The sequence below is a fragment of the Rhamphochromis sp. 'chilingali' genome, assembly GCF_963969265.1.
Source record: "Rhamphochromis sp. 'chilingali' genome assembly, chromosome: 7".
Classification (NCBI taxonomy): domain Eukaryota; kingdom Metazoa; phylum Chordata; class Actinopteri; order Cichliformes; family Cichlidae; genus Rhamphochromis; species Rhamphochromis sp. 'chilingali'.
This window is the reverse complement of record NC_137934.1, coordinates 7335046-7360091: the sequence shown is the minus strand read 5'-3', so window position 1 is coordinate 7360091 and position 25046 is coordinate 7335046. Positions and strand designations below refer to the sequence as shown.

The window sequence follows — 25046 nt, the reverse complement described above, 5'->3', positions numbered from 1 at the left end:
ATGATATGCACAGTGTCCTCAAAAAATTTATGGAAACTGGACAAGTGCAGGACAAAATAAAGAGTGGCAGGGCTGAAAATCAATCTATAGCAGATGAACAACATGGAAGTCTCAAAGTTGCCATTCAGCCTTTTAAAAATCAGCAACACTGAAGCTCCAGCTGTGGTGTTTAAGGGTAATTTATTAAGCTAATGTAAGGCATTAAAAGCTTTACTGGGAAAAAGCGAGTGGGAGTCCTTTATCAAAGCACCTTATCAACAAGGCTGAAGCCCCCAGAAGTTGTATTAAAATATTCAGATGAACTGTAACTTAGTTTGATAGCATGTTTACATGATAGGGGTTAATGAAGGCTGACGGCAGCTGACATTTTTTACATACAGGTGAACAAGGGTGAGACTAAAGGAGGGGCATGGGGCGTACTAGACCGGATTTATTTCAAGGTTCAACTTTCAGATTGAAAGTGCACACTTAAAACACGTGAGAACAAAAACCCATAAAGCCTTCCAAGAAGACAGAGTAAAGATTCATTTTTTATGTCTGAGTTTAGATTGCATATATGTCTTATTTTATTTAACTATGACTGTGCTTGAGAGTATTCATATAATTTTGGATTTAAGAAAATATATTTTTTTAAAATATTATGTAATATGGGACATAAATGCAAAAGGGAAACGTATTCAAGTAATCTTTTAGGTAAGTAGTAGTCTGAGTACACGAACATTAATCTGGACCAACAAAATTATGCACCTGTCCTTTTACACTTTAGATGACTGCAGTCAAGTCTATGTGATTCTCTCAGGGATGAAAAGGCATCTGTTGACATAGTAGTTTGACCTAAATTATAGCAGCATCAGAGTAACTGGCCAAATGTACTTTGCTCACAAGAACATGCAGCCACTTTCTTCACACCTGAGGCAACAACAGGTTTTAGTTGGACTAGCATGAAAGTTGTGACCCAATTGTTTTGTGAGTTGAGTCCAGAAAAGACGTCATTGAAAAGCTGATTTTTTTTTTTTCTGTCATGCCACCGTTAAGCGTTAAATACACTCAACAAAAAGCAGCTTTTGGTCACATGTCACATATACAGTGAATTTCAAGAAAGTGGTTGGTCAGCGTAACAGAAACTCAGCTGCTTTTCAAGGGTAAAAGCACTTGTTACTTCAAACATTGTGGCTTGGATGGGAAGAGCAGTGATGATGCTATCAATTTCCAACAGCAAGCTTTTTCTACAGAGTGGGTTCATGGAGTTTCAAAGAGAGGTGTGCCTTTTTCACAAATGAAGAATTAATGCAAAAAATGCTTCTTGTTATATGAAGTGTAGGATTCAGCAGTTTTGGTTTTGCTCGGCCTAAGCACCATCAATCCTGACTCACTTTCAAGGATATTTACCGGACTCTTTCTGGAGCATTTGTGCAAATCTGCAGTAATTTTCTTTTTGTGTGTGTCCCAGGTGTAACACTGAGAGCGAATGGTCCCAGATCCATGAGAACATCATCAAAAAGGCCAATTCTAGGTACAACTTGTCTGGATCCAACACTGGTGAGAACCCCATTTGCTTAACTCATTGCTTTTAATTTCTCACACCTACACAATCATGTAGGTGGTTTAAGCCATCAGACAACAGGGGTGGGAGGGGTTCAGCACTGCATGTGAAGTTCATCATGTTCCGATGACAAAATGAGCAGCGCAGTTGCACATCTTGCCATGTATTACTCAGTTTCCGGTCATTCTCAGTAGCTATCATGTGGGAGTTAAGTTCTTTTCTGTGGGAGTGGATTAGTCCTTACATTTCTGTGTCTGCAGGGAATCTATGTATTCAGCTAGTTTGTATTAATAGCTCAAATTTCATCATGCTGATCAGCAGAATCAGTGGTCTCCCATAGCAACAAGTTGGTGGAAAATGAGAATGTTGAGTCTTTCAAAAACATGATCGCTCTGCAATGCGATCAATACTTTGGTGGACTCTAGATTAATACTGATGCAGTCATTAAGGTGCTAGTTACATTTTGCTTGAAGAAGAAACTTGTTGATTGATTACAGTGAGGGGAGCGTGAAAAGGGGTGCAAACTGTGAAGCAAGAGGGCATAAGCACAAATTAAACAGAGCTGGCTAATTTGCAGCTGCTTGCATCAGTGTGTACAAACAGCTCTTGGCAGTCACGGACTGCTCATCAGAAGTTTCCGTTATGTAGCCGAGAAGCTCCAGGAGGCCGCTACTTTCTCAGTGAAAATAAACACTATGCGTGTTTCCATCTCCTAACGCCTGCTTATACGTTATATATGGAAATATGGAAACGAGATCCGATCTGCTGAGTCAGCACCCCATTCCACCTGCCCTCAGAGAACCAATAATTGCTCGAGGTGAGAATAATCCCGTACAGGCGAGAAGAGGATGCTGTGACACGAAATCACTTAACACCTTCTGCATGATCCGAGCCGTGTTTTTATTTAATTTTTTTTATTTTTTAACACCAACAACAAAAGTTGTCCCTCTAAAATGAGTACTGTTTAATTTCTCTTAGTACAAAAATATGAATATTGAGCAAGCATTTCATTCTTTTAGCTACTTACTTTGGTTTTCTAATCTCATATTGATCTCTATAACAGCTTTTATTTTCTACTCACTACTCCTGCTTCTCCTGACTGGTCATATTATCATAGATAACTCCCAGCCACGCACAGAGATCAGATTTAATAACAGATTATGCGCACTGATAATGTTCTGTATTGTTGCTGTTCAACTTCCACAACCTTTTGGCAGTTATCACTGCAGATGCGGCACAAGCTTCTTGATGCCTGCTGGATAAATGTGACATTTTCATCTTTACCTTTTGCTTTTTTCTGTAATCAGGGACAATTATTCGCACTCATTGGTAAACACATTGTTACTGGCAGAAGACAGCGTGTTGCCTGACTTTGCAGGGTTCTCTCAAAACATATCCGTCATGTAAGTGTTTGCTCGAGGCTTTCTTTTGACAGCAATATGCAAAGCACACAGACGCACTCACACAAGCACGTGCAAGTGAATGATTTTAGAGTTCAGTCCCCTGTTTTGGCTGCAGTGCAAAGTTTATCACAAACGCTTGAGTATTAGCTGTTGAATTGCTGTCAGATGAAGACACTGATGGAGCTGTGCGGCTGATTAGCCTCAGTGTTTTTTCTTTCAAAGGGTATTAGAGGAGGGCTGCAGGGTTTTTTCTTTTTTTTTTAATGCTGGCATGCATAATTAAAGTCTGTTTGTTCCAAAATTACATTTCTGCCACTTAACTCACTGTGACATTGATCTTATGAAACAGAAGAGGGAAAAAACCCCTTTAATCACAACATAGAGGTAATAATTTAAGTATTAAAGATAATGAGCTCTGGATATTAAGTGTCATTTATTAATTTACTTTGCTTAGATGGTGCTCTTTTTAACTACTATCTCTGTAATTGCATGTCTTTCACTCACACACCTGCCTTTAAGACTAATGCTCTGGTGACAGGTTTTAACAGCAGTTAAAAAGATATACCTAATAAAGTAGCCAGCGAGTGTATACTTAGTATATTAATGTGTGGAGCAACAACTTTGAATGTAACACAACATATTCCAGGAAGCAGTCCAGTTGCAGTGATTTCTTTCTTTCTGGGCTCCTTCTACATTCAAAGAATTATACAGAGCATCACTCACAACAGATTTCACTGGGGCATATCCTCATCTAAAAAGTCAATTCCTCCCAGAAGGCAATTATTCTGCCGCGGAGCGACATTGCAGAATAGATAACAGAACAGAGTTGCGTGCCAGGCTGCACGCAACTCTGTGAAAACTGGAGGGAATGTTTCATCTTCTTAGTGTGTCCCTGTAAAAGCAACCATACACGAGCTATGGAATGTCACGCTGTATTTATCATGGACCCGTTGTTCTTTTCAATATTTTCTGTCAAATATATACTGCTACATTAATGAATGCCCATATCAAACATGCTTATTGTTTAAAGTAATAGTAATTAGAGGTGGGTTTTGATAATCGATTCATCGGTTAAAATCGATTCTGGCTTGGATAACGTGATATCGATTCATTAAAATCCTGAATTGATTTTTTTAATATAAATTTATTTTGCCCGAATCTCAGTTTCGACAACCACCAAACAGCTAAAACAGTAAATGAGAGCAGGTACACGGATTCTGCACAAAGACGTAAACACAAAGCGCGGACCCGCCGACTGATCAGAATCAGTGAGATGTGGCCTTTCTCACCCGACGGCACGGACACGGTCGGGGCTGAAAGCCGACAGCTCGCTGATTCTGATGTTTCGGTGGGTCCGCGCTTTGTGTTTACGTCTTTGTGCAGAATCCGTGTACCTGCTCTCATTCTAGAGCTGTTAGTTTGATCGCTCTCCAAACAATATTGACCGAAAAGAAAAAGCAAAAGCAAAAGAAGATCCAAACTAAGCTTCACATAAACATCGTCATGAATTCCCTCTTACTTTTGCTGTTTTGCTTCCACCATGATAAAATCACACTACATGCACAGCTCTCTCTCTCTCTCTCTCTGTATACTTCAAGAACAGTTTCCCGTCTAAAAATCTGTTTTCTTCATTATTCGCTTGCTTGTTACGCACAAGTCTACCGTTGTTTACAGCGCTGCTGGCCGCTGTTTTTTCCCCTTTTACTTACTTCCGAAAAGAAAACCTAATTTCTGCCGTTCAATAGGCTACTGAACAAATTTAAACTTTTTAAATTTATGCAAAACGCTTAGCTGTGTCTCTAATAAAATCCCAGGCCAGGAAAATCACCTTCATGTTTTTCTGTGTTTTATCTTCAGCTACTTTGACACAAAGGCATCTGCTGTGATGCTCACACCTTTGATAAAGTCTTGCGAGTGTCAGCTTCCTTTTTATAGATACAAAAATATGTTAATGTACTGATCTGAATTATAATATTTCTGACTGTCTGAGGCAAAATTTCACAGATTCAAATTGAATTGAATCGAATCGAATTGAATCGAATCGTGGATCGAATCGATTCGGGGCCTTGTGAATCGGAATCAAAGCGATTCTAGAAATCAGTGACGATACCCAGCCCTAATAGTAATACAATCTCATTATTACAAGTAGCATTTACAAGGTATCCCTTTAATACTGTAAAAATCATTTTGTTTATGTGGGGCAACCAATCAAAAGAAGGATTTATTAAAGGCAGAGGATGGAAAACAGCTTCTTTTCTGACAGTGGATGAACTGAGGATGAACCTTGTGTAAGTTAAGGTGTAAGGATCATGCGAAGCCACTGTTCTAGAAAGCACGACAGTAAAAACACGGCGTTGAAAATGAGCATAATAGATCCCCTTTAAGAACTACAGTTTATTACACTTAGTGTCAGGAGGGCAATTAAAACAAGTGTGCTGCAGAGTGAGATACACATAATGTGGATTTGTGTGCATGTTTATATATTTGTGCACGATTCCGTGTGTGTGTGTGTGTGTGTGTGTGTGTGTGTGTGTGTGTGTGTGTGTGTGTGTGCGGATCATGATTTGTGTCTCACTGTGTTTTTCTCCTTTAAAACTGAACTGGCAGTATGCCAGAAGTCTCTTATTAGCAGCCAATTAGCAAGGGGGAAGATGAATACACTGCCCCGAAAAATAAGAAGAACACCAGGCTGTTTTCTGCAGTAAAGTGGAAGAGAGACGGGAAGACTTGGAGACTTATTTTGTTCTCCTAGAGCCTAATGAGTATTTTTTTACCTGTGTGTTTCAGGGTCGGCCGTGCTTTTTGGGTAATTGAATTCAAAAGACAAGAGAGGGTACTGATGAACAAAGATTTTGTTTGCGTGTACCCAGTAACCTGTAAGAGGGATTTCATAAGAATCTGGCTCTGTGTGAGTCAGGTCAGGTAGATAATTCAGCTCCCACCTCCACACTGCGAGCGTAGGCAGTGACAGAAGAGGCTGCGACGACTCAACTGTTTTTGTTTTTGCAGCTTTTTTATATTTATTTATTTATTTTTTTTTTTTTTTGTGAAGAGGCAGGTCCGGTGGGCTGAGGGCAGCAAAGGTTGAGAGTGATTTTGTTATACTCAGCAACGTGTACCATTCAGGAATAGTAATTTGGCCCCGCAATAGCCTTTAAAGCCTGACTGTGTGTGTGTTCGTTTATATGAGCCCAAGACTGAATCAGATTTGGCAGATTAGGGTATAAAAAAGAAAAAGATAAAAAAAAGGTCTCCCCTGAACTAAAGAGGACTCTCCTTTTCATTTCTGACTAAGCCATTGTGCCCCAATGAACACACTATTGATGGACTGTATTATTTTTGAATTATTTTGACCAGAAGACCAAGTAATGTATTATGCAGTGAGATTGATGGGTCAGGGAGGTTTACAGCCTAAAGCCAGCGCATTCAAAGTCACGAAGGGCACTCTCTTTCAACCTGGCTAGATCACCATGGTAACAATATGGGAACTAAAATAGCTAGCTATATACTAGCTATAAAGAATCTTTTTCTGGGGTAGTGTGTTTATGCATACGGACCTCTCAAACCAAACTGGTTTTATTTATATAGTGCCAAATCGCAAAAACAGTTGCCTCATAGGTCCTCATAGACACTACAATAATATAGAGAAAACCCCAACAATCAGACAGCCACTGATGAGTGACCACTTGGTGACAGCGGGAAGGAAAAACTCCCTTTTAATAGGAAGAATACCGGTCCCTCAAATGACCGCAGGGGCAGCCATCTGCAGGACCATTGTGAATGAGGGGAGGGCGACAGGACAAAAGATACACTGTGGAAGAGAGCCAGAGATTAACAATAAGTAATGATATAATGGAAAGTGGTGTATAAACACAGAGTGTATCCATAACTATGTTGTAAGTAAGATCATGAATGAGGCTGTGCAGTTGCAATAACATGCTGTCAGGAATTTCCATGCATTAAGTAAAATGAACTTACTGCACAACGCTAACACTAGAGCAAGTCTCTCTCTCTCTCTCTCTCTCTCTCTCTCTCTCTCTCTCTATATATATATATATATATATATATATATATATATATATATATATATATATATATATATGAGAGAGAGAGAGAGAGAGAGATTATTACAGAGAAATGGCTCTTTCCAAAATAAAAGCTATACTATACGCTTCTTCTGGGCTATATTCTCAGCAGCATATTGTAGCGGGTCAGGGCTGTTCGGGGTTCTGTTTGTACAGTTATGTTTTGTTTATGTTGCCATAGTGACGGGTGACGCCCTCTCGCTGCGACGGTGTGTCCTTCCGGGGTCAGAGGGCGCCCTGTGTGTTGTTGTTGTTGTTGCTGTGCGGTTGCCGCGCTGAGCAGTTAGCTAGCGGCAGTGTTCTTTTGCAGATGTCAATAAACGGCTGTGCTCCCTGGCTAGCTCACGGGAAGAAAGACTAAACGACACCTCCGTCTCCTCCTTGTCTGAGCTCGCCACATTGGTGTCAGAAGTGGGATGATGGTGGCACCCCATGTTCTGACCCGAGTGACTTTTCCCCCGCCGGTCGTGACCGGCCGGTGCGCCAAAAGAAGGCACCTGGACATTTGCAGGACTTTGTGTGGGGTAATGGGGTCGTCGGGGACAACTGACCCCTTAGGTGGGGGCTATGTAGCGGGTCAGGGCTGTCCGGGGTTCTGTTTGTACAGTTATGTTTTGTTTATGTTGCCATAGTGACGGGTGACGCCCTCTCGCTGCGACGGTGTGTCCTTCCGGGGTCAGAGGGCGCCCTGTGTGTTGTTGTTGTTGTTGCTGTGCGGTTGCCGCGCTGAGCAGTTAGCTAGCGGCAGTGTTCTTCTGCAGATGTCAATAAACGGCGGTGCTCCCTGGCTAGCTAACGGGAAGCAAGACCAAACGACACCTCCGTCTCCTCCTTGTCTGAGCTCGCTACAATATTAAACATATCAGGTCCCCATAAGGAGAATCATGTGCTAACGGCTGTCTAAATGACTCGGGTAAAGTTTGTAGCATGCATGTGTGTTGTTTTTGTCTACTTCCACTTGTCTTTGCACTAGGATGATGTCGGTGTAAATGTGCAGTCGTATTCGTTGTGTTCCCACTAGTGCTGTCAGCGTTAATCTCGTTGAAATGACGTTAACGCCACAACACGGCAAATCTCCGTTAACGAGCTACCCCTGATCGCCCCGTGCTTAGACGGCCAACGAGTTAACGAGCTAACTGCGCTAACACACTAGTTCCCACCCATGTAATTGAGCATTGCGTGGCACATCCAACATACTGTTTTACTTTAGTCCATGACGTGCTTACCTTCAGAGTCATACGTCACATGAAAACCAAAATAATTCCAAACGCTAGATCTGAATGAGGGTGGGGGAGGTTCAATTTGCCATGTTACAAGGAGAGCTTAACTTCTGTCTCGCTAGCTTGCCCTGCACTCTTCCTTCTGACAATGCTGTCTGTGTTGAGCGCTCAGTGGATCTGCGCTCGACAGTGCAGCCTAGGCGGAGTAGTCTAATGCAGATTCAACACAGACAGCATCGTCAGAAGGAAAGTTGATAAAATAAATTACAAATTTTGTATTGTTCATACATATGCATACCGAACCGAAAGCACTGTATCGAACGGTTCAATATCGATACGAGTATCGTTGCACCCCTAATATATATGTATATATACCAAACGACACCTAATATATATATATATATACATATATTATATATGTGTATATGTGTGTGTATATATATATATGTGTGTGTGTGTGTGTGTATATATATATATATATGTGTGTGTGTGTATATGTATGTGTGTATATGTGTATGTATATGTATGTGTATATATGTGTATATATATGTATATGTGTATATATCTATATATCTATATATCAGAAAATCTTTAATGAATTGGTTAATTTCACTTGGCCAAGTATTTTTGTTGTTGTTGTTTTTTAAACTTCATTATGAAAACTGATTGGTCTTGTTTAGCATCATTTTTAAACATATCGAGTTTGAAGCTCTAATGTGCAGCTATAATGTGAGAGATTAGCAATAGATTCATATTTGAACTACATTCATCACATTTGCTCAGGACCTGTGCTGTAATTTGCCAGAACCTTCATATGTCTCCCCAACCTGTTCCCTCTGTTTGAAATGAGTAGGTTCTTTTTGTGCTGAAGAAGAGTCAAACAACCTCTTTTTTTATGAACATGCCTGAATCAAAAGCCCAGGTTAACAAAGAAAGCTGACTGACCATTTGTGGTTACCTCTGACTGGGTTTTAGGATTTGTCCATTCAGCAAATGAAAAGAAGATCTGTCTACGTCAAACTTTTGTATTGTGCCCTAGGCTGTGCATTTATACATAGGTCTATGTTTTTTTGTTTTGTTTTGTTTTGTTGTTGTTGTTGTTGTTGTTACTTACAAAGCGGAAAATACAATATGCTTGGTCGAAGTGAAATTAAGACTGACTTGAGTTCAGTTTTACAATAATAAAGCAATTACAGTAATTTTCAGTTGTAATGAAAAATCTAAAGCCCCTTTCACATGTGCTCTGCAGCCCCGAGTAAGCCAGCCAACAGAGGAACATGTGGGAACACAAATAGAAGGCAGTATTTATCTATTTCACTGCTTCCTGATACAAAGTCAGTAGATTGCACTGATGGTCAAAAGCACAGCTAATATTCCGGTGCTTTGACCTGTAACGTACCCTGTATTTCCACTAGCACGAATGCATCGGAAGTAGACTCTTCGTGATGTGTGCCACAGATGAACTTCACGCAACTTTGAATAAGGTTGTGTGAAGTTCATGTGTGAAACAGCTTAGCTGCGAATTTTAAGGGAAAAAGTTGCATTACTCCTGCAATCTATATTTGTATTGATACCCGTCTGTAGTAACAGCACTGACTGGTTTTGTCTACAAATTCACCAACTCACTGTTACACTTGGTAGACAGCTAAAGCAAAAGTAAGATACAGTAATGGATGCAAGTGATGACCTGTTTAAATGTGTGTGTATGTGACTGTTTGGTTTTCATACATGCAACTGTCACTTATCTCTGGTATCATTTTAGTTATGTGGTTTACAAGTTTCGTCTACTGTAATAAAATGGGTTGTCACTTTTTGATTACGCTGTTATCTCAGCGATACAACATTGCTCACTGTTTACTGTTTGGAACAGGATTATGATGCAATGATATTATAATATGCTGAAATCCTATATTGAATGCTATCATTATCTTATTTATAGGCCTGACAGTGGCTCTGCAGCTTGTCCACAGTGACATAGAGCAAAAGTGAGATGCAAATGCTTAACTAAGGGTTTAAAAACCAAACTCAGATCTCAGATAGAACCCAAACTTCTGAGATTTGAAACACAAATTGAGAAATTTCTCCACAAATAGTGACGTAGTTGCAGCAGCGTGGCAGTTTAACATAAAAATGTCGCTTGACAAGTTTGCTTTATATCTATGAGTATAACCAGAATATAACCAGCTAAGTACAAGGTTGGAAAGAGACACATTGCAGTGAGTTGCAATTGTCAACACAGTCCGACACCTGAATTAAACTTTTGAAGAGAATCTGCATAGATCCTACGACGTAGCCTGTGCAAGTGGCAAACACCACTTGTGACTGCACTGATGGTGACATTTGGATACGTTTCTAGGAGGGTGCATGTCATGTGCATGTTACATTGGAGGGTTTCAGAATGGTTTGTGGTTATAGTGTACCTGCAGCACAGATTTAACACTAAAGCATAAATCCACTGGGACTCGGATTGATTGCAATGTGTGAACAACCTGTCTGTATGTATGATTTATAGGGCAGTTATTTCCAGTGTGTCTGAGAGTGATTGCACTCAATCTGCGTCAGACTGCAATTGTTTGGAGGCAGGTTGCTTCCCACCAGGCGACCTGTACACTTGTGATTGAAAATGGTCAACGGAGGTTAGAGGAGTTGCATGCTCAGCCTCTACAGTCAGTTTACCAATGCAAAAAAAGAGTTCAGTGCAGTTGTGGTGCAACCACTGATTGTTCTTAGTTACAAGGAAGTTATCGTCCTATTTTTACGCTAGCGTGACTGAACCATTAGGCATGCTAATCTGGTGAACACTAATTTTTAAAGTTTGTTCAGGTAAGAATGAGCTGAAAGTACTAGAAAATAGTAAGTAATTTAATTGTGTTAAAATAGAATGCACAATGAACTGACATATCGAAAGAACAGCTACACTTTTTAAGGAGGTTGAGAGGTTTTAATGTTTCATCTGAAATGATGACTCTCTTTTATAAAAGTTTTATTGAATCTGTTTTAACTTTCTGTATCATTGCTTGGTACGGTAGTATGTCCATGGATAATAAGACCAGACTTAACAATCTGGTTAAAGTGGCGGGCAAGATTTCAGGGAGGTCTCAGGTCCAGCTTGTGGACTTTTATAACAGGCAGGTGCTGAGGAAGGCAACTTCTGTCCTGTTGTGTTCAGATCATCCTCTCTTTAACGATTTTCAACTGCTTCCATCAGGTCGTCGTTATAAAATGACTGCAGTGAAGACAAAGCGACACAAATTGTCATTTGTACCTAGTGCTATTATCTTAATTAACAACACTAAATTGTAAGTGTTGTTGCCATTGCACATTGCACTTTTTTCGATGGAATATCTAGGTTGTTTTATCAGGCTTATATTATATTATAGTATTTTTTTAATGAGTGTACGTGATGTGTTGGCTGTATGTTTGTTGTTTGTTTTGACATACTGCGAATCAATTTCCCATCAGGGACAATAAAGTTACCATTGACCATTGACGCTGAAAGCTTTTGCCTTGCTGTACTGTCATATGTGGCCTTTGAAAATTACCCAGAAGACACCGTTTTAGAACCTGTTTAAATAGGCTTCACGTAGGCACTTTCTACAGGTAACATTATCACAGACGCAACATACATATTTTATGCTTTCAACGTGCTATTCATCTCTTGTACTTCTTCTTCTTTTTCTCTGCTTCTGTAAGGTAGTGTAGTCCAGTGTGTCTCTACCCAGTTTGCAAACAAGTCACGTCTCTTTGTTGACTCTCATTGACTCAAACCTCTTACAGCTAATGAACCATTTCACCACTGCCTCCCAACTTTCCCCGAAACACGCACAACAATAATAATTGTTGTCGTCGTCTCGTCTCCTGCATATTCCCTTGCTGTGAGGCTGTTTATGTAGCTGCTTCTCTGGACAGGCAGAGACATCAAGGCGATGCGTTTTGAGCTCTAAATACAAGCTGACGCTTTAATTTAGCTCTGCTGACATTTGGAGTTATTGCATAAGGATATTGAACTGAGACGACAGCCATCATGTAGGATTTCCTCTTAATAAAAAAAGAGCTGCGGGGTGACTCGCAGACTGTTTGCATTACTTGTTTATATATGTGTGGGTGTCTGCTTGCTTTCTATACATGTAAGTGTCATCACTGACAGGTGTAATGGTTTGCAAATCCAGTCTGCTGGAATAAAACTTGAGATGTGCTCTTGTGAACGTGCTATTTTCGTCCAGCCTTAAAGTTGCTAACTGTATATGGTTTGGAATATGGTTGTTATATATTTTGAGCTTTGGTGAGGGGTAAGAGATGATAAATTGATGAGAACATGATATTTCATTAATGAATGTTATCACTCTCTGATTTTTAGGTCTGGCAGTGGCTTTGCAGCTCCTCCATGGGGATATAGATCAACTAAGACGGGAGTACATGGTCCTTTTCACCCGTGGTGTGTCAATCACCAGGAAACTGGGCTTCTCTGATGTCATCATGCCAGGTAGGATACCACAAACCAACATTACTTTGTAGGTCTCAAAGCAGTTGTTGTCAAAGTGGGGCCGGGGGACTAATAGTCATGGTGTTGTGGAAAAATAAGTGCGCTGTGTCATTTAAAAAGGGCACATTTACAGTTGGGGGCAATTTACCTCTATAAAGCAAGATAACTGTGTCCATTACTCACTTCACGTTGTCTTTGGGTCAGTAGAAGCGCTTATTTGATGTGACACATCACATCAGTCTCTCATATAATCGCTCATTTCCCTCAGGGTGCAATGAACCATTTGTTGTGTAGCTTTGCTTATCGGCTGAGTCAAAACTAACTAAGAATTGTGTTTTTATTCTTATTTCGTTTTATTGCTGTTTTTCTGATCACGGGTGACAGAAGGGTTGTCTGTCGTTCCATTCATACACTCTTTATTTTCACGTTGAGTGGCTGTAATCCCTCAAAGCTAGCATTGAGCAAGGGGTCGAGAGTTTATTACAGCGAGAGCAGAGCTCACACGTATGTAGACTGTCATATACACACCAATGTCCGAGTCATCAGACAGTATTAGGCTGTTTAGCAGACAGCCAGGCCATAGCTGGATGATTTGAACAGTGCCCCCACCTTATTATGACAGAGGGGTTTTTACTGAGCACCTGCGCCTCCTAATGTTTTTTTCTGTCACACATAAACTGCTGCTGCTATTGGTAAAAACATATTTATTGTCTGTAAATACGGGGTTCCAATAACTATTGCACAGCCAGCAGGTGTGGGTAGACCTAATGCGTCCTATCATACGTCAATGTTTGTTACATAAAGTTTTAGCTGACAGACTTGAGGCTGTTAACAGTATATTTTTTTTGTTTTGGTACTCTGTTTTGTATTGTATTTGTTGGCCTGTCTCAAAATTATTATAGTTATTCTTATTATAGTTGTCGTGTTTACACCCAACATCTCTGCCTACTGCATGAATCGAGAGATATTTGAATTCCACCCTCACAAAGATGAATCATGCTGTTAAAGGTAGAGAGATGACACTTGGCTGCTTCTGTAAATGCACCTCGGGCTTAGCTGAATTGGGTCTTATCGCCTGGGTACCAAATACACAGCCACATGTTTATATGTACACACGCCCGGGGAAAAGTAGGGAAGGAAACTACTGGCTGAATTAGCTCTCTGAGGCAGCTGAACATAAGGGGACTTTTTCAACAGAAAAGCTGATGTCTTAAAAAAGCTAGATATGCTGTCTGGTCACACAGATATAGAGGAACCACATACTGTGGGCCCCCCCAGCGCCTCGCTAACAAAGATTTATGTACACCATCTCCTTTGTCTTTTTCTGGCTACCGGTACAAACCCTTAACGCTGAGTGCTCTCACCCTTTCTGCTTGTCCAAGTCTGCCCATGGGCAAAGGAGCAAAGGAGACTGCCTTTCCTCCTTTTTCCTCTTATTTCTCATTCCACGTTTTGTGTGCGATCTTTCCTCTCATTTTCTTTGTCACACACAAACAGACTCTTTTCTCCGTCCAGCTGCTCCCCCCACCGTCTCCACTTCCCCTTTTCCCATTGTACATTAAAAAAAAAAGTGTTCCTGTCGACCTTCCTGTGCTCTTTGTGTGTATGTGTGTGAGTGTGTACATATACTTGTATGTATAACGTTGGGGTGAATGTATATAGTCGAAATCATCATGAAGAAGAAGAAGAGTGTAGCGGTCTGATTAAGAGTAGATAATAAGTGCTAACTCTAATGATAGACACGACCACTGAAACCTGCCGAAGTTATTTGTCAAACCACATACATTTTTTTTCTTACTTACCCAGCACACTTTGCATTTATACTCCCCCACCACAGGAAACCGTATATGAATGGCTGCAGTCATTGAACAGCTGCAGTTATAACAAAGACAAAGATTATTTCTTCCTCAGATTATTTTCCCAGATTGCAGCACATGAGAAGCACAGAAAAGGCTGCATTTGTTGCAGGGTTGTTTATAAGTCAGATTTTTTAGCTTGAAGTCATACTGAACAATGATTATGCTCCCAAACAGTATGAATATGCACAGTTACCGTAAGCTTATGTCCTGGGATAGATTGATTAATAGGAAAGAGTGAGGGTTCTGTTCCAATTTGAATACACGTACATTATTTATTCATTTGTGCGATTTGTGTTTGTGAATCGTTTCATGTGCTGTCCTTGCTTCTGAGCCCTGGGGGTTGTGGCCCCCATGAAGGATAAAAAATAAATAAATAAAACTCAGAAATCATTAAAAAGCAAACAGAATAGCAATTATTAAATATCTGAAAAAAAAGAAAGAACAAAACCCCCCCAGAATTAATACCTTCAGGCTTCCCCCCCCAAGTAAAATATTAAATACTGCTCACCTGTTCAGACATATAAGAGTAATAAGAAAATGGTATAACTGGTTGAAAGCCCAGTACATGTATTCAACCTCACGAGTCGATAATTCTTTGCTTTAACAAACAAAATCCACATCCTCCCCCTTTTACCCCCTGTTTTGACCTTTGTCAGGCTCAACCACAATGACAGTTTGACATGTTAAAATGTTATAACAATTACTATTTTCTTTTCTCGATTACTTAAAAATGCCAGTGTCCCCATCTCACACACGCACGCACGCACACACACGCACGCACGCATGCACGCACACACACACGCACACACACATACACACACACACACACACACACACACACACACACACACACACACACACAAAGAGCAGTCTTTAATTGTTGAACATTCTGACAGCCAGATGTCATATTTCATGTCACCAGAAAATATATCATCAAATGCCACCTAATGTAAACGCTGTCCACCCCTGCCAGGAGGAATTACGCAGAGAATCTGCAGCGCTCTCATTAATAATGCTAGCTCATGTGCATAATCAATGCTTTGTTGCCTCTTTCCTGCAGGAGTGATGAGAAACGACCTTTACATCACACTGGAGAAAGGAGAGTTTGAGAAGGGGGGGAAGAGCGTGGCGAGGAATGTAGAGATCACCGTGTATGTGCTGGATATTGATGGACAGATCCTAAAGGTGAACACTGCTTTTGTGTCTTACTTAGCAAATATAAACAGTTTTGTTGCTAGACACAACAACTAAGGCTAATAGATTTAAATCCCTAACCAGTTGCACACTATTAAGGGGAAAAAAAAGCGTCTTTTTTGGAGCAAATCTCTTCATTTAAGCATTGCTGACCCAGATGAGGGCTAAGTGTCTCTCTAGTGTGTTGCCCATTTCTGGTGCAGCACTGTGACAGTCTGCCTCTGTGGTTTCCTGCACAGCCTAGGCCTTGGACAGAAAATAGAGTCAAATATAACCCTGCTGTCACTGCTGCTGCCACTACATGGCACGCAACCCCCATCCAAAACACATAAACACAAATGTAAACCTTGTCTTCCTCACTGTATTGCCTTTTGTTGGCTCTGGAAGGTTTACAACACATTTCGAGCTGATATATTAATTCACAGTGTCCTTTTCGGTCTGCCTCGCCCTTGAGGCCATTCTCTTTTCTGACTTTTCTGTTGTTGTTTGGGAAACGTTAATATAATATAACATTCTTTATATCTTTCAGGGTCATGTGACAGCTGGCTCAGGTGAACCAAGTGTGGATGAGTACCATTCCTTGGTGTTGTATCACAACAACAGTCCCCGCTGGGGTGACCAGATCAAGCTCCCTATTCCGGTCGACATGTTTCGGGGGTCGCACGTCCGCTTTGAGTTTCGACATTGCTCCAGTAAGTGAAAATAGGTTTGTCGTTTATTTATTCAGGAAAGGTTAAGCGACCACATTTTTGGCAAGTTTTCGCACATTTTAATACACCGTCGGCTTGTGGTGTGAATGCGTGAGGAGCTGCATTCTTCACAGCTGAATACCTTGGGAAGTTGAAGATAAAGACCAGACATCCTGCACTGACTCCACTGTGCCCTGCAATTCCAGGCACATCACTGATAAACCTTTGAAAGAAGTATTCATTTTCCTTGCTTGCTTCAACCTACCAGCCCTCCAGCCTTGTGCCCACTCCACATAGACGGTGTCCAAGTGTTTAAGCTCTTTTTTTCGACTTTGGTACTGATACTAGTTTGTCCAACTTCTCATTTCCTAATGAGACAAAACTTTAATTATAATCAAAGTATGCCTCACTCCCTCTCACATTCTTTCTGTGCTTTGGGGAGAAGGCCGGGTCTCTTCTCTCATAACAAGTCGATATTATTATGCCAAGCCGTGAGGCTGTGTGGCTGTGTGCAGCAGATATAGTAACCTTATTACTGCTGGCAGTGCTAGTATTCCCACCTAAAGGCTGCCTATTAAGATCCCAATTTAAGCCTGTGGTGACACCAAACTGAGGAGGCCATATTACACATGTTATAAGGGCTTCCAAATTCGGGGGCAACCTGCCTGCAAAATTCTGATTAGCACACACTCTCATTTTCAGTTAAGGCTTAATGGAAGGTTTGGTTTTCTGACTATGCCTTTAACTGCTAATTTGTTTTTGAACTCATTATTATCCAGTGTTGCTTCTAAATGGGGCTAATAGGAACAATAAGGACCTGCCAGTATAAGCTGTGCAATGCTTTATTAACTGGTTGTTTATACAGTACAATTCTGAACCAGTTGAATCAATTTACAAGAGAAGCTGTACCTTTTATGAATAAAACGGCATGTTACTGCGTGTGGGTCTTGCACTTATTTTTCTATTAATAATGTGAATTATTAAGCAGTTCCTTCCATTATAGAGCCTCAAAACTGCCATGTTTGGACTCTTTACAAAAAGGCAACCTGAGATAATTACAAACTGCGGCCACAAGAAGGCTGTAATTTAAAGGATGTTGCAAACAAGCAGTAACTTATAGTGGATGAATACTGTTTTATATATAACAAGAGTGACTGCTTTAACTTTGTTTTTTTAATTGATATTGCTTTTTAGATTTCACCGGGTTAGCAGTACTTGCCTTGATTGTCCCAATGAAGTGGCACTGCAGTGGCATAATGGTACCAGCAATCATTCAGGACGCAAAGTTAGGCTCAGGTCCAACATCAGCCAATGCTGATGTCCTTATACTTAGCATAGGGTACCTGGGCAGTGGTTTAGCCTGCCTCCATTACTGCTGCACGGCTACAAGCCACTTTATAACCCGTCTCCACTTTAACTTCTCATTGTCATGGCATATATGACTGGACTGATGGCCTATCTGTTAAATTTTGTTGTTGTACTCCCCTTATCCATGATCCAAGCTGCAGATAGAACTAAAAATGTTATTTTGATTGCAATGGTAATTAGTGGTCTTTGTGAGTAGAAAACCTGAATAACAAGCCAGAGAGAAATGAGACAACAGTTTCTAGTTTGATGCATTAAAAACGTATTTCTCTTGGGAAAGACAACACACACAAACATACAAACTCACAACAGACTAGTAGACACTGTTAAATAAATCACTGGTGTTGCAGTAAAAGGAAATAGAAACTTTCCATGCTCCACTTTTGCTTCCCGCTGTGCACGCATTAACATTTCACTGCTAAGGCAGCAGATAAATCAGATTACATGTGTTCATACTGCAAATTATGCCCAGAACTTTCAGATAAAGCTTCCCACATTAATGAAATCCTCAAAAGAGTAAATCAACTTAAAACCCCCCAAAAAACAACAACTTTTTGCTTAGTTACCTCACATCCTACCGTTATGCAAGTGTGATTAAAGGGGTAGTGAATTTCCGAGTACAGGTGAGGTGTCCTTTAGATTTTCCTGTTATTTAAAAAAAAAAAAAAAAAAAAATTACATCACGTTTCAAAATTAAAATTAATTGCCTTACATATGCAAAGCTCAGGTTTTATATATTTAAACCTCTGTTGTTTACCCTATATCAACCAATGCTCTTGATGTTTGATTGTGCTAAAATGAGCAGGAGCATGCACTTCGTTTGCACATCTTTGCACTTGCATACCCACTGATTGGCACCTTCAGCAGTCAAAGGTTACTCACAGAGCCTTTGAATAAATACTTTTCTTCTCCCTGGAAACATACTAAGAATTCAACATATTAATTTGCTGCTGTTAAGTCTAAAAAAGAAAGCATTTTTGTTTTGACGCAGTCTGGGCTGTTCTATTTTTGGACTCAATATCACGTCCATGTGTTGTTGTTTGACAGCTAAAGACAAGGGAGAGAAGAAACTGTTTGGCTACTCCTTTGTTCCTCTGATGCAAGAGGACGGAAGGACTCTGCCAGATGGCACCCATGAGCTCATTATCCATAAGGTAAGACCTGCATACCCTCACCATCTACTGTAGGCTTTGACTGGGGGGGGAGTACCAAATCAATTTTAACCTCTTCTTGGCAGGATATTCGTTTTTGGCTTATATATAGTGTATATAGTTTTTACTGCAGAAACCTTCACAGTGTTGTGTAGGTTCATCTAAGATTGTGATATCTTAAAAAAAAGATATCATCTCATGTCCATCAGTAGATTGTAGCTTAGCCGTGATCTTAACTGAACCTGTTGATTGTTTTGCATCTCACAGGTGCTGTCAAGGATAATTTGGATGGGATTGTGCCCTGTATATGATTACGTGAATCATTGTCTCTAAATGGCAAATTGTGAGAGTCTTTTATGATACAGTTAAAAGCCACCGGCCACCAAACAGCTCGCATCACTCAATTACAGGGTTGCACGCCAGCGAGTAATGTCCGCTTACATAACATTGCCAAGCTGTGAGGTTGAATTTAACCAGGCGTAAGTGTTGCTGTATTTCTGTTTGTTAGTCTGCATCTCTTTATTTAGATTCACCTTTTCTCCCTACGTTTTAAGCGACTCACAGGTTTGTCGTATCAAAGGTCTGAAACAAGTAAAATGACCAGTATCCCCAGTTAAAAGCTGCTGCAATGCTGTCTTGGGTGTAATTCGGAATAATTGCAGACTAGATGCTTTTCCTCAGCTGCAGGCGAAGGGTGTGTCCAGTTCTGTGGAAGGAAAAGAAACATGAGTGCATTCATGCATTTTATTGGCAGTAAGGGGTCCAAAAATATGATGTATTTATTCTATGATTATCTATGGTTTAGTTCAACAGTGTATAAACACAAAGAAAAATGCTATTTTCTTTGTACTTTTTCATGTCAGGTTGCAAGATTTAGTCTTACCAAACCCCAGGTTTTGAGCCTGCTGGTTTTAGTGGACTGCTTTCTTTTTCCTGTGTGTCTCCACCATAGAGGGGGGTAAAGGCCCATTGTAATGCCAGATGAAAGTTGCTGAAAAGCTCAATGAAACTGCATGGCCTAGTTTCTCCTCAGGCCTAAAATAGACACACAGGAGCAGTCCAAACTCTTTGGTAGCTTTGGAGCTCAAACAGCTTCAGATGTAGGACTGCATGTTAAATCCATAACACAAGACAATCTAATTTCAGTCAAGACCTCTTCAGTAAAAAGAAGACTGTCTTTTGTTTTTTTACCTTCATAAACAGTAATTTATCTATGCCTCTGTTTAAGCAATTTCCCCACATAAGAGGGTGAGGAAGGAGAGCAGCAACAAGATTCTTGGTACCAAGCAGACCAGGCCTTAATGACAACAGATATAACAGTGGAATCAGACACAACATGAAAAGAAGGGTCTGATTCAGAGGTTGGTTGCAAAGGAGCTTGCAGAGGCAGTTGGTGAAGTCACACATATTGCTTCAACAGTTGGGGGTTTCTGATGGTTCAGAGATTTACAAGGAAAGCTAATAACACTTTTGTTCGGAAACGAGCCTATTTCTAACTTCAATATATGACAGGATGATTAGCCACCATGAGGATCAACTTCTCCTTTATTTTGATGTTGGATGACAAGTTAAAGAGCAACCACCTACCTCTCACAAAATATTTACAGACATGATTAGGCCCTGAAACGAGCACTGAAGCTTTTGAATAGACAAAAATGTAAACTATTTACTATTGCAAGTAAAGCAAAGCGATGGATCTGCTGGTCAGTTATCGGGCAATACAGGTCATTACTTAGTTCAAATGAATGCAAAGAAGGAGTATTAAAGCCTGAAAAGATGCCTGTGTGAATCCTCCTTACTCATCCTTTCAGGCTCAATATGACTGATGTAGATTCCACCCAAGATCTTTGATGTGGTATGCCCAAATATTATCTTTTTGAAAAGTAATTAGAAAAATCATCCACCTTTTCCTGTATCTCCCCTCGTTCTCTGTTTTTAATCGGACACACTGAGGGTTCAAACTGGCATTTGAACCCTCAGTGTTGCATTCTTCTGCTCTTGTCCAAAACATATGCCAGTGGCAGCTCAAAAAAGTTGTGCTTTATTTTTTTTGCTTGGTTTCCTTGCAGTGCGAGGAGAACACCAGCTTGGCTGACTGTTCACGCTACCTGAAGCAGCCGTTCTCCAAGCCCAACCTGCCGTCTAACAATCAGACGCTGAAAGGAACCAAGGAATCTTTCTGGATCACCAGCTTCCTCTGCTCCACCAAGCTCACGCAGAACGGTAAACAAGACTCAGGCATCGACATTTGGGTCGCTTGCCTGCTGAACTGTTTTTGGCCGCCACACTTTTACAGATTTTAATTGGGAGTTTAGTTGTGCAGCACTTCACTAGCTGGTTCTGTGTACTTCTATAGATCAGCGAGTGTTACAAAGAATGCAATCAGGGCTTCAAAAGAGGCTGAAGAAAATGTAGAAATGCCATATGTTAAGGGAAGTCAAAGAGATGGGTTCTGTGCAAGTGTTGAACTGATGTTCCCCTCCCTAGTGCGCGAACAAACCAGTGAATATGCAAGGTGGTAGGAACGGCTTCTGATCTGCAAAACTCACTAATGAACTAATAAGTCCTTATGCTTTTGGGTTTGGGATTTCAGCATGGCTAGAAGACTAAGTCAGTGTTTGAATAGAAACTTTAAAGTTACAAGCATAATTCAGTTGCAACGCTCTTTGTTTATTTATCTTTTGAGATGCATTTTAAGACAACCAAAATCAGTAATGTAACAACACAAACAGAATTTTGAGTCTAAAATTGCAAAAAGACATTTCAGGTTCAACAGAGACAGCTAAAAGACTTTCTTCTTGAAGCTTATGTTTTATTCATGCGTATGTCTGGGGAATCCTGCACAGGAAAATGACTTTTTATCTCCCTCATCCTGCTGCACTTGAAAATGTCATCATTTGTTTGGATACGTTGGGGGCTTTGGGGCTATAATTGAAGGGCCTGATGATGCTTTGTGATGTGAGATGCACGCAGCTCTCATAATCCTCATAATCCTGTGTTGTTGTTGTTGTTGTTGTTTTTTTTTTGATCTTGATCTTGATCATCTTGATCTTGTCACTGTTTGTAAGTCATGTGTCTTTTTGCATCTTACCCCTCCTTGTTGTCTTCCTTCAGGTGATATGCTGGACCTGTTGAAGTGGCGAGCCCACCCTGAGAGGATCAACGACAGCTTATCAAAGCTGAAGGAGATCGATGGCTCGGAGATTGTCAAAGTAGGCCAGCAGACAGACTCTCGTCCATGATTTGGCCCTGCCTTTTCTTGCCTTGTTCAATTCAATTCAATTTTATTTATATAAAAGTGCCAAATCACAACAACAGTCACCTCAAGGCGCTTTATATTGTACAGTAAAGCTCACTGTTAAGAATGAAGTGTCACTGTTTTATTTCAATCAAAATGTATTTAAAGTTCAGGTTGAGGAAATGAAAGCCTGTTTTGTACTTCTCTAACAGTTTCTCCAGGACACCTTGGACACCCTCTTCGGGATTTTGGATGAAAGCTCCCAGAGATATGGACTTAAGGTGTTTGATTCACTGGTAAGTCAGTTGTCCAAATGGCTCAGTCGTGTCGCAGATTCTTTTTTGTGTGTGCGCATTCTCAGTTTTTCTTCACATCAGGAGCCATCTGATAGTGTTTGAGTCAACAGTAAGAGCAGATACACAAACTCCAAGAGAAAGATCTAGTGATGTAACGCTTCAGAGCTCGCTGAAGCAATCTCAACCTGGTCATGCTGCACTGAGCTGATAGTGTGAGCCCGGAGATCGATCTCTTTCTCTCTTTCTCTCTTTCTCTCTTTCTTTCTGTCTCTGTCTCCTCATGTCTCTCTCTCTCCAAATCAGTTTCACACTGACACACAAGCACACTTTCTCCTCTCACTTTGGCGTTATCAGTGATGAAAAGGTCTAGTGGGCCGCTGTAGCCATCAGGTTTTCTTTATGTTGCTCGAGATCAATCAAACAGGTTGGACGAATGGACTTGTGCTCTGTGGCTGGACAAGCTCAGATCATACAACAAGCTGCAGACATGAAGTGATGGGTTTTTAAAAATATTTCTAGAGATTTGTGTGCAGCATGTAAATACGCTTCTTTTTAATCTCGTAGCCTCATATGAAAGGCACAATTTTACATTCATGCATCTTAGATAAAACTTTATTAAAATACACAGAATTCTTTAGGGTTTTTTAAGCGATATGCCAACATGATTTTTTTTTTTAAGTTGTCTTCTCTGTTTACTCTAGGTCCATATCATCAACCTTCTCCAGGACAGCAAATTCCAGCACTTTAAACCAGTCATGGACACCTACATCGAAAGCCACTTTGCTGGAGCTTTGTCCTACAGGTATGTGATGTTTTAGCATTCACTTGTAACAAATGCTGCAGATTTTCAAGGCTACATCACAGAACCACACATTGTATTCTAATAAGATATCACAAGAGGTAGGCTGGACAAGAGAGTCCAACCTACGTCAATGCTGAGAGGCAGCTTTGCTCAGTCATGTGCTTTGATAGAAGATTGGATGAAATGCTTATGGTGCCCCCTGGTGGATGAAAAGTGAATTAGAAAATTGTGCTCACTTTTGTCTCCCTGGATTTCATTTCTCCTCCATCACACACCTGCTGTTCTCACCTCACCAGTTGTTTCTTTCAGTCTGTACCCATTTCTGTCTTCTGATATTTTTGTTAAACTTTCTTTTGTAAGCACACACACCGCTGCCACATTTCTAGAAGTTCTAAACAGGAAACAAAGATACTTAAAGAGTACTCTCATAAGTACTCAATGCCATATGTGTCAGAAGCGCACCGCTGGATGAAGATGATCTCTTGAGTTGAAGAGTTTAATTTCAAAGTTCGACCGTTTAAAGCAGCAGTAAAAAAAACTGAAACAGATTACAAGTGGGTGGGTGGCTAGGAGCTTTTATTACTCTTGTCAGCCCGCAGTTTCATGATTATTACACATGGCTGTAGTATTGTATTGATGAATTAATGTGACCAGAGTTCATTTAAATAATGGACGATAGACTGTTACATTTTAAAACATAACACTGTCTCATCTATATTTGCCAAATCCAGTGAGAGAAGCAATGCAGTTGTACGGTGTGTGTGTGTGTGTGTGTGTGTGTGTGTGTGTGTGTGTGTGTGTGTGTGTGTGTGTGTGTGTGTGTGTGTGTGTGTGTGTGTGTGTGTGTGTGTGTCTCTCCTCCAGGGACCTGATCAAAGTGCTGAAGTGGTACGTGGACCGCATTGTTGATGCAGAGCATCAGGATCACATACAGCAGGTGCTCAAGGTGAGGCATGCACAAAGACAGCCAGGCCAGTATTTCAAACTGTAAATGCAGCTGCCTTTATCGATACACAAATACACCCATGCACACAATGACACCATCCACTGCCACTCCTGCTAATTCATACGTTCTTCTACCATTTGTTATCCCCCACCTGTGTCTATTACACTGCATGCAATTTTAATGAGCAGAAGCACAGTGCCTCTAGTGTTGGGAATCCTCATCACATTTTTCTAATGACTCATGCAGACACACTGTCAGTGGAGCACATTGCGGCACCCAAACTGTGGCTCCTCGTTTAACATTCACAGAATAGATTCTGCACCAGAAGTGAAATGGTAATCTGTAGTGCAGTAAATAATGAATAAGCGGTACAGTGCAGATGTGCTTGCAGGCTTTTCCACGTAGAAGCAGACAAGAGAATCTCTTTAGACGGGTTTAATTGCGTATCTAACATGTCGATGTGCTTATCTTTAGGCACATTCCTTTTTTAATAAAAAGCAAAGCGGATCACTGTCAAAAAACTGCTATATTATAAATGAGCTCAATAAAAATAAAATTAAAGGTTATCATGAATAAAATTGTTTTATTTATTTAAATTCATGTATTTCAAGACTTTGCCATAGACTGTATATTAAAGGCGTTGGTAGTCACATCAATGTCAGCTATTGCTTTTGAAGCTTAAAGATGGGCATTTTACTCAGTGTTGTTGTTTGTTGTTTTGTACCCACAAATGACCTAATTTGGAAAAATAAATCATGTAACTGCTAGCATG

At 40.5% G+C, this 25046-nt stretch overlaps 1 protein-coding gene across 2 annotated transcripts in view; it reads left to right on the top strand.

Moving 5' to 3' along the window:
* dock4b (dedicator of cytokinesis 4b) overlaps window positions 1-25046 on the top strand; it is a 143726-nt gene that overhangs the window by 62688 nt on the left and 55992 nt on the right. For both annotated transcript variants that reach the window (XM_080886475.1, XM_080886474.1), the window contains exons 12-21: window positions 1451-1539; window positions 12609-12734; window positions 15654-15778; window positions 16317-16479; window positions 18889-18995; window positions 21062-21215; window positions 22107-22204; window positions 22443-22526; window positions 23228-23328; window positions 24193-24274. In XM_080886475.1, the coding sequence (XP_080742601.1) occupies window positions 1451-1539; window positions 12609-12734; window positions 15654-15778; window positions 16317-16479; window positions 18889-18995; window positions 21062-21215; window positions 22107-22204; window positions 22443-22526; window positions 23228-23328; window positions 24193-24274 (1129 nt within the window). The remainder of the gene's footprint in view (window positions 1-1450; window positions 1540-12608; window positions 12735-15653; window positions 15779-16316; window positions 16480-18888; window positions 18996-21061; window positions 21216-22106; window positions 22205-22442; window positions 22527-23227; window positions 23329-24192; window positions 24275-25046) is intronic.